Here is a 9,914-nt window from a genome sequence, read left to right on the forward strand (position 1 = left end):
GAACCGACCTAGGGCAGCCCATAGCCGCCGCACGTTCAGACGGGGTCCCTCTCGGGCGCATGGGGTTTCGGGTCCTGAAAAGCACCCGCCGGATTGCTTGCGTACCGCGCTTCCGGACGGGTCTCCTTCGGCGTGAGCTGCGGTGCATCACCCTCGGCGTTGAAGGTACACGGTGACGTGTTCGTGTGTGAACAGAAATCCTGAACAAACTATGAAAACAATGTGTCAAAAAAAGAGAGAGAGAAATGCAATGCTTTTAGTTTTACCTCTTCGACTCCTAATCGCCCGGGTGGCTTTCGTCAAAGGACACATGGAAAGGGCTACCACAAACATGCATGATTGCTACCTTCAAATGTTTATTCTACCTGACACAAGACTGCTAGCTAGCTACTCAATACATCTTTCCTTTTCCTTTTCCTTTTCCTTTTACGTTTCTGGCTTTGAAGAGCTTCTTTTCTCTTTACATCGATGCACACATATGTAATTTACAAAAAAGCAGATGCCCGTATATATAGAGAATAAGTTGGCCACCGGGAAACAAGGGCATTTGGCGCCTTGAGATCGCCCATGCATATATTGCTCTACAGCTAGCTAATAATTGTGGTAAAAGAGTTACTCTATAGAACTATACCTATCTACTACTAGAAGGCAGCTAGGCCAGTGGAATAGCTACACCTATTGAACAAATGATACTAGTATATTTTGGTGATCAAAAGTATATATCAACTTAAAGGTGAGGGAAGAGCCAGAGAAGCTGCCTCGAGCCAGCCACGCTTGTTATACTTGGCCCCGCAAAGTATCTCCATAATACTGTAATTAACATGCATGCATGCATGGCCACATGTTTTATTCAACCTAAAGCCTCGCAAGCCTCGGTTATATAAGCCCACCCCTGCTACCGCTACCTCTCACCACAACCATCATCGCTTGAACAGTAAGCAGGACAGCATCAAGAAGACACCAACGAGCTAGTTCCGGTAAGAGCGATGTCGATGACGAGGGGTGCAATGGTTGCCGCCGTCGCCTTGGTCGCCCTCCTCCTCTTCCCCGCCACCTTCGCATTTCCTCCGGCTGGGCAGCAGCAGCTGGACCCGCACTTCTACGACCACTCGTGCCCTCAGGCGCAGCAGATCGTGGCGTCCATCGTCGGCAAGGCGCACGCCCAGGACCCCCGCATGGCCGCCTCCCTCCTCCGCCTCCATTTTCACGACTGCTTCGTCAAGGTACGCAGCAACCACATCACCCTCATGCGTGCATGCGTCCATGGCGGCGTAATCGATCGATGGTCATCATCATATGGACGTCGTTTACACGTGTGTGCGTGCAGGGATGCGACGCGTCGATCCTGCTGGACAGCAGCGCGTCGGTGGTGAGCGAGAAGCGGTCCAACCCGAACAAGGACTCGGCGAGAGGGTTCGAGGTGGTGGACGAGATCAAGGCCGCGCTGGAGGCCGCCTGCCCTCGCACCGTCTCCTGCGCCGACGTCCTCGCCCTCGCCGCGCGCGACTCCACCGTCATGGTACGTCCTACTGCTGGCTTTACGTCATGTCGCTTGCTACCAGAGCCCCATGAATCTGATTCCTTGGCTAATCATTACTCAAGCCAAGCGCCACCAAGTTTCTTGCAAACGCCCGTAACTGTTCCTCTTGCTGTCCGTATATATTCCTTCCCAGTTTGTGTGCGGACTCGCAGCGAATCATGTTGCCGGAAATGTGAAGCTACAGCCTACAGACATGTGTCCTCTCCCAATTGACCCCCTCCCCTGAATTTCAATGTTGGCATGGTAAATGAATTGTGTGACACATGTACGTACTGAACGCATGGTTATAAAAAAATCCGTACTAAAAGAAGACACAAAGGTGGGGGCGCACTGCTCGGTAAAGCAGCGGCAAAATTATCTGATAGGTATATAAAGTAATATGGCATCCCATGTCACAGGATAAGGTCATGGTAAAAAGTGCTTAGCACACTGTATTGTAGATAACACGTGCTCGAGAGTAAGTTGGTTTGTGAAACATTGGAAGCCCCCCGCAAAAAAATAGAATGTATATATAAATGACGTATTGCAGCATGTTTCTTTAGAAACACAGTACAGCCGCTTTGTCCTCCTCCTTTTCTAAAAAAAAAATACAGCCGCTTTGTGTAAATTTGGCCCCAATAATTGGAACGTGTAAATTTGGCCCCAATAATTGTGGTTTGTGCAATTCCCTCACTTTTTTACTAGTACAAGTTCTGCTCCAGAACAAAGATGTTCAGCACTCCAGACACTTCACAGTCGCATACAATCCCATCTTGATTACTTTCTGCGTGACAAAATTTACTTCCTACTCTGGAAAAATTTCACGGGCCAATCTTTTTGTTACCGTGCAGACCGGCGGCCCAGGCTGGATGGTGCCTCTTGGTAGGAGAGACTCTTTGGGCGCCAGCATCCAGGGCTCCAACAATGACATCCCCGCTCCCAACAATACCCTCCCCACCATCATCACCAAGTTCAAGCTCCAGGGCCTTGACATCGTCGACCTCGTCGCTCTCCTCGGTACGTACATCCACAGAGCTCTTACCGCATCATCGTTTATTACACCAACTGTTCGTCTCGTGCACTTGGATGGATGGATAGATGTGATGGGGGCTCCACCTTACTATGTACACCTCACGTTTCAACTGTTAACGTAGAGTATGTAGCGACAAAGTCAATCCATGCAGCTGTAGTACGTGACAATTATGTCCATCATCATTAAATTGCGTGTAAGGTACCTATAGGTCGCTGCTGATGATTGGTACTACGCCATGTACGTTCTTGACTCGTCGAGTCACGGGATTCGTGCATCCATGCACCCGGCCGTAGCATGTCAAGTCATGCCCTGCACATACTGTATCAAGCACACGTCAAAGGCTACATGTTAGAAACTGACCAGTGCTAACTTACAGTGAGAGATTACATCATACTACTAGGAAGATGAATCTTGTCATGAACTCGTGATAGAATCCCTGGCCGGAAACTGAACCATATTTTACAGGTAGCCACACCATTGGCGACTCGCGGTGCACGAGCTTCCGTCAGCGGCTGTACAACCAGACGGGCAAAGGCCTCCCAGACTCCACCCTGGACCCGGCGGCGGCGGCGGTGCTGCGCCCGCGGTGCCCGCGCTCCGGCGGCGACCAGAACCTCTTCTTTCTGGACCACGTGACGCCATTCAAGTTCGACAACCAGTACTACAAGAACCTGCTGGTGCACCAAGGCCTGCTCAGCTCCGACGAGGTGCTCTTCACCGGCAGCCCAGCCACCGCGGAACTCGTCAAGCTCTACGCCGCCAGCCAGGACATCTTCTTCCAGCACTTCGCGCAGTCCATGGTGAATATGGGCAACATCTCGCCAATCACTGGCCGCAACGGCCAGATCAGGAGCAACTGCAGGAGGGTTAACCACAACTGATCAATCAGTTGGATGATCCATCTTGAGCTAGTGGAGTGGTCTGGTTGTTTCTGCAGGTTAATTATTTGCCGTTTTCAGTTCGTGCGCGTGCCTTTTGCTGCGATTTCTTGTTTCCGTTTAATTTGTATATGCGATTCGTCCTTGTGTACTTTTGTGAGGGAATTAATTATTTGTGTTTATTTAGAGGAGTCTGATGCTAAGAGGATGAAAACACTGCGTTGGCACTCCTACGTTTTCAGTTTTCAGGCCAAGAAACCCTTGTTTTATTTTATGAATTCAAGTTAAGTCAGAACAATTCTAATAGAGTAGCCATATTGGTAACCTCGATATCACATATAGAGCGTGCTCCTTACGCATATGGAGACTAGCCTATGTGCAAACTACGTGTCTCCATAATGGCTGCCTTCGTATCTTTGGAATCACTTGTCACTGTGACAACATTTTTTTCAATCTTCAATACATATTCAGTTAAACCAACAATATTTGATTGTATTTTGATATACACATCATGTTCAGGGTGGACATAGTTTGAGTTGCAAAAATAGTTCAGATAAAATAACAAGAGTTCACGAATCTTACAAATCAATGTAAAAGTTACCACAGGATTTGGATGAGGTGGACTGGCCGAGGCAAATGATCGCTCTCGGGACCGGGTCCGCGTTTGCGACCGCCTCGATCTTCCGGCCATTGCCACAATCCTCTGCGAGATCCGCCACCTCGGGGTGCGGGGCATTTTTATCCACCTCCATCATCACCTTTGTTGGGGGCAGAGGGAAGGGCCATGTTTAGATATGTTAGAAGAGGCTAGGCTTTGTATACCATGTAAAAGGAACGATGGTGGAAGAGTTTTCTACCATGGAGCAGGAACTCGCTCGTGTATATATAACGAAGAGATTACATAGATTGGTTTGGTTGTCCTATGACTTGATCCCCACAACAACTATATAGGAGATAGGATCAGATCTCTACACCAACCAAACCAGATTACAAAAAACTCATATCTCCCCCTTTGCGGTTTAGAGAGCTTATCTCGATTTTTTTTGTTTTCCATTTTGCTAGTCCAATTTTTATTGCTCCCTATCATATATTTAGTTTTTCAGATGCATTAAATCATTGCATGTAAGGATGAGGAAATTCATTGATGCATGTAAAAGTTCTTGGACATTTAGTGGTTACGCATGCATGTGTTATAATTAACGCATTTAAACATATTTTTAAAGGAAAATGAGTGCGCTAATTGAGTAATTTTGCAAAATACAAAAAATATTCCATCCCTCACTATCTGCCTTGGTTGGGAGATTTTTGAATTGGTCTCTTTAAGAGCAAGTATAATACTGCTCTATAAGCCTGCCTACATGGCATTTTAGCATATATGGAGGAGAGATACAAGCAAAAAGGAAGGCAGTGGACTCTCATGCAAGAGAAAACCTCAACAAATGGTCCTAGGTAAGTTGAGTAAATGAAAGGAAAGAGAAAGCTCGTTGGGGTCACCAGTTTCAACCTCGGCCGGCGCAGCCGGCGGCTACGTGCCAAGAACAAGAGCATTCCATTGCTCAGCTCAGGGAGATGCTCCTTTGTCAATGGATGGGTGTGGTTGGAGAGGGCAAGGACGTCACCAAGGAAGAGATCGAACGCTTCGTGGCCCTATTCCAATGGAGGCTCTCAGACATTGCGATCGCTGCGCTTTGGGCTCTATTCAAGCTGGACTGTGGCTTGGTGACGGCGGCGAAGGACGCCTTGTTGCAGCATGGGGTGAGGGTGGCTGCGAGATGCCATCGACAGCGGGCGGGGATGCCACAGAGACATCCTGGCCGCCTTTGATCTGAAGGAAGATGATTTAGTCTAGTTTGCCTAGATAGGCAGGAACCTTTTTGTATGCATGTTTATAGAAGTTGTGCACTGATACGTCTCCAACGTATCTATAATTTTTGATTGTTCCATGTTATTATATTATTAACCTTGGATGTTTTATATGCATTTATATGCTATTTTATATGATTTTTGGGACTAACCTATTAACCTAGAGCCCAGTGCCAGTTTCTGTTTTTTCCTTATTTTAGAGTATCGCAGAAAAGGAAAATCAAACGGAGTCCAATTGACCCGAAACTTCACGGAACTTATTTTTAGACTAGAAGAAGCCCATGGAGTATCGGAGTTGGACCAGGAGAGTCCCGGCTGCCCACGAGGGTGGGGGGCGCGCCCACCCCCCTGGGCGCACCCCCTGCCTCGTGGACAGCCTGGAGGTCCACCGACGTACATCTTCCTCCCATATATACCCATATACCCTAAAAACTTCAGAGGCGAGAATAGATCGGGAGTTCCGCCGCCAGAAGCCTTCGTAGCCACCGAAACCAATCTAGACCCGTTCCGGCACCCTGCCGGAGGGGGCAATCCCTCTCCTGTGGCCATCTTCATCAGCCCGGCGCTCTCCATGACAAGGAGGGAGTAGTTTTCCCTCGGGGCTGAGGGTATGTACCAGTAGCTATGTGTTTGATCTCTCTCTCTCTCGTGTTCTTGAGGTGGTACGATCTTGATGTATCGCGAGCTTTACTATTATAGTTGGATGTTATGATGCTTCTCCCCCTCTACTCTCTTGTAATGGATTGAGTTTTCCCTTTGAAGTTATCTTATCGGATTGAGTCTTTAAGGATTTGAGAACACTTGATGTATGTCTTGCGTGGGATACCCGTGGTGACAATGGGGTATTCTATTGATCCACTTGATATATGTTTTGGTGATCAACTTGCGGGTTCCGCCCATGACCCTATGCATAGGGGTTGGCACACGTTTTCATCTTGACTCTCCGGTAGAAACTTTGGGGCACTCTTTGAAGTACCTTTGTGTTGGTTTGAATAGATGAATCTGAGATTGTGTGATGCATATCGTATAATCATACCCACGGATACTTGAGGTGACATCGGAGTATCTAGGTGACATTAGGGTTTTGGTTGATTTGTGTCTTAAGGTGTTATTCTAGTACGAACTCTAGGTTAGATTGAACGGAAAGAATAGATTCGTGTTATTTTACTGCGGACTCTTGAATAGATCGATCAGAAAGGATAACTTTGAGGTGGTTTCGTACCCTACCATAATCTCTTCGTTTGTTCTTCACTATTAGTGACTTTGGAGTGACTCTTTGTTGCATGTTGAGGGATAGTTATATGATCCAATTATGTTATTATTGTTGAGAGGACTTGCACTAGTGAAAGTATGAACCCTAGGCCTTGTTTTAACGCATTGCAATACCGTTTGTGCTCACTTTTATCATTAGTTACCTTGCTTTTTTTATATTTTGAAATTACAAAAACCTTTATCTATCATCCATATTGCACTTGTATCACCATCTCTTTGCCGAACTAGTGCACCTATAGAATTTACCATTGTATTGGGTGTGTTGGGGACACAAGAGACTCTTTGTTATTTGGTTGCAGGGTTGCTTGAAAGAGACCATCTTCATCCTACGCCTCCTACGGATTGGTAAACCTTAGGTCATCCACTTGAGGGAAATTTTCTACTATCCTACAAACCTCTGCACTTGGAGGCCCAACAATGTCTACAAGAAGAAGGTTGTGTAGTAGACATCAAGCTCTTTTCTGGCGCCGTTGTCGGGAGGTTAGCGCTTGAAGGTATATCTTTAGATCTTGCAATCGAATCTTTTTGTTTCTTATTTTAGCACTAGTTTAGTTTATAAAAGAAAATTACAAAAAGAGAGTGGAATTAAGGGTACCCCATATGCTTCATCTTTTTAATATCTATCATGAAAATAAGGATTCCGATAATTGTGCTCAAGTGCTAGAAGAAGAATGCGTTAGATTGTTTGGCACTAAATATTTGAATGATGAGCATGATTGCAATGTTGTTAGTATGAATTCTTTGAATATCCATGATGCTAATGATATGCAAAGCCACAAGCTTGGGGATGCTATGTTTGATGAAGATGATATTTTTAGTCCCCCAAGTTTTGATGTGCAAATTTATTATGATGAAAGCATCCCTCCTATCTATGATGATTATTGTGATGACACGTATGCTATAAAGAATAATGATATCCATGAAACTTGTCATCATGATTTTAACTTTCAATTGGATTATGCCTCACATGATAGCTATTTTGTTGAGTTTGCTCCCACTACTATTCATGAGAAGAATCTTGCTTATGTGGAGAGTAGTAAATTTTATATGCTTGTAGATCATGAAAAGAATGCTTTAGGTGTTGGTTATATTGTTGAATTCATTCATGATGCTACTGAAAATTATTATGAGGGAGGAATATATGCTTGTAGGAATTGCAATAGTATCAAGTTTCCTCTCTATGTGCTTAAAATTTTGAAGTTATGCTTGTTTTGCCTTCCTATGCTAGTTGATTATTGTTCCTATAAGTTGTTCGCTCACAAAATCCCTATGCATAGGAAGTGGGTTAGACTTAAATTTTCTAGTCATATTCTTCATGATGCTCTCTTTATGTGTTAATTCTTGTCTTTTATGTGAGTACCATTGAAATCATCATGCCTAGCTAGGGGCGTTAAACGATAGCGCTTGTTGGGAGGCAACCCAACTTTATTTTTGTTCCTTGCTTTTTGCTCCTGTTTAGAAATAAATAATTTATCTAGCCATTGTTATGATTGAGTTTTTATGTTTTAATTAGTGTTTGTGCCAAGTAGAACCGTTGGGAAGACTTGGGGAAAGTCTTGTTGACCTTGCTGTAAAAAAACAGAAACTTTAGCGCTCACGAGAATTGCTGCCATTTTTTATTGGAGAGTGCTATTTAGTTAATTATTTTTGCAGATGATTAATAGATAAATTACTCACGTCCAGAAATTTATTTTAGAATTTTTGAGGTTCCAGAAGTTTGTGTTAGTTACAAATTACTACAGACTGTTCTGTTTTTGACAGATTCAGATTTTTCATGTGTGGTTTACTTATTTTGATGAATCTATGGCTAGTAAAAGTGTTTTTAAACCATAGATAAGTTGGAATACAGTAGTTTTAACACCAATATAAATAAAGAATGAGTTCATTACAGTACCTTGAAGTGGTGTTTTGTTTTCTTTCGCTAACGGAGCTTACGAGTTTTCTGTTAAGTTTTGTGTTGTGAAGTTTTCAAGTTTTGGGTAAGGATTCGATGGACTATGGAATAAGGAGTGGCAAGAGCCTAAGCTTGGGGATGCCCAAGGCACCCCAAGGTAATATTCAAGGACAACCAAAAGCCTAAACTTGGGGATGCCCCGGAAGGCATCCCCTCTTTTGTCTTCGTTCATCGGTAACTTTACTTGGAGCTATATTTTTATTCGCCACATGATATGTGTTTTGCTTGGAGTGTCATTTTATTTACTTTTGTTTTGCTTGATGTTTGAATAAAATACCAAGATCTTAAATTCTTAAATGTTAGAGAGTCTTCATATAGTTGCATGATTATTCGACTACTCATTGATCTTCACTTATATCTTTCGGAGTAGTTTGTTTTTGCTCTAGTGCTTCACTTATATCGTTTTAGAGCACGGTGGTGGTTTTATTTTATAGAAATAGATGAACTCTTATGCTTCACTTATATTATTTTGAGAGTCCTAAACAGCATGGTTGAGGGAGTCCTGGATTAGGAGGTGTCCGGATGGCGGGACTATACCTTCAGCCGGACTCCTGGACTATGAAGATACAAGATTGAAGACTTCGTCCCGTGTCCGGAAGGGACTTTCCTTGGCGTGGAAGGCAAGCTTGGCGATATGGATATGTAGATCTCCTACCATTGTAACCGACTCTGTGTAACCCTATCCCTCTCTGGTGTCTATATAAACCGGAGAGTTTTAGTCCGTAGGACGAACAACAATCATACCATAGGCTAGCTTCTAGGGTTTAGCCTCTCTGATCTCGTGGTAGATCTACTCTTGTACTACCCATATCATCAATATTAATCAAGCAGGACGTAGGGTTTTACCTCCATCAAGAGGGCCCGAACCTGGGTAAAACATCGTGTCCCCTGCCTCCTGTTACCATCCGACCTAGACGCACAGTTCGGGACCCCCTACCCGAGATCCACCGGTTTTGACACCGACATTGGTGCTTTCATTGAGAGTTCCTCTGTGTCGTCACTTTTAGGCCCGATGGCTTCTCCGATCATCAACAGCGATGCGATCCAGGGTGAGACTTTTCTCCCCGAACAGATCTTCGTATTCGACGGCTTTGCACTGCGGGCCAATTTGCTTGGTCATTTGGAGCAGATTGAAAGCTACGCCCCTGGCCATCAGGTCAGATTTGGAAGTTTGAACTACACGGCCGACATCCGCGGAGACTTGATCTTCGACGGATTCGACCCGCAGCCGAGCGCGCCGCACTGTCACGATGGGCATGATTTAGCTCTGCCGCCGAACAGTGCCCTGGAGGCCGCACCTGTGTCCACCCCGACCCCTAGCTCGGAGCCGATCACACCAACCGAGGATGGGTGGTTAGACACCGCCTCAGGGGCTGCTATTTCTACGACGATCGA

At 45.0% G+C, this 9,914-nt stretch overlaps 1 protein-coding gene across 1 annotated transcript; it reads left to right on the forward strand.

The window, feature by feature from the left end:
• The first annotated feature begins 906 nt into the window (after positions 1–906).
• Positions 907–3,621, forward strand: LOC125514605 (peroxidase 72-like). The gene is made up of 4 exons (XM_048679941.1): positions 907–1,223; positions 1,328–1,519; positions 2,371–2,536; positions 3,018–3,621. The coding sequence occupies exons 1-4, from the start codon at positions 987–989 to the stop codon at positions 3,431–3,433; spliced, it is 1,011 nt and encodes a 336-aa protein (XP_048535898.1). The 5' UTR covers positions 907–986; the 3' UTR covers positions 3,434–3,621.
• Positions 3,622–9,914: the final 6,293 nt, after the last annotated feature.

Source organism: Triticum urartu, chromosome 6 (genome assembly GCF_003073215.2).
Source record: "Triticum urartu cultivar G1812 chromosome 6, Tu2.1, whole genome shotgun sequence".
Classification (NCBI taxonomy): Eukaryota; Viridiplantae; Streptophyta; class Magnoliopsida; order Poales; family Poaceae; genus Triticum; species Triticum urartu.

What these genes read in the sequence shown, in the direction of transcription:
- LOC125514605 (XM_048679941.1), top strand. Translation starts at nt 987, where the DNA reads ATGTCGATGACGAGGGGTGCAATGGTTGCCGCCGTCGCCTTGGTCGCC. An exon ending in CGCGCGACTCCACCGTCATG is followed by an intron (nt 1,520 to 2,370) that starts GTACGTCCTACT and finishes GTTACCGTGCAG; the next exon opens with ACCGGCGGCCCAGGCTGGAT. An exon ending in CGACCTCGTCGCTCTCCTCG is followed by an intron (nt 2,537 to 3,017) that starts GTACGTACATCC and finishes CATATTTTACAG; the next exon opens with GTAGCCACACCATTGGCGAC.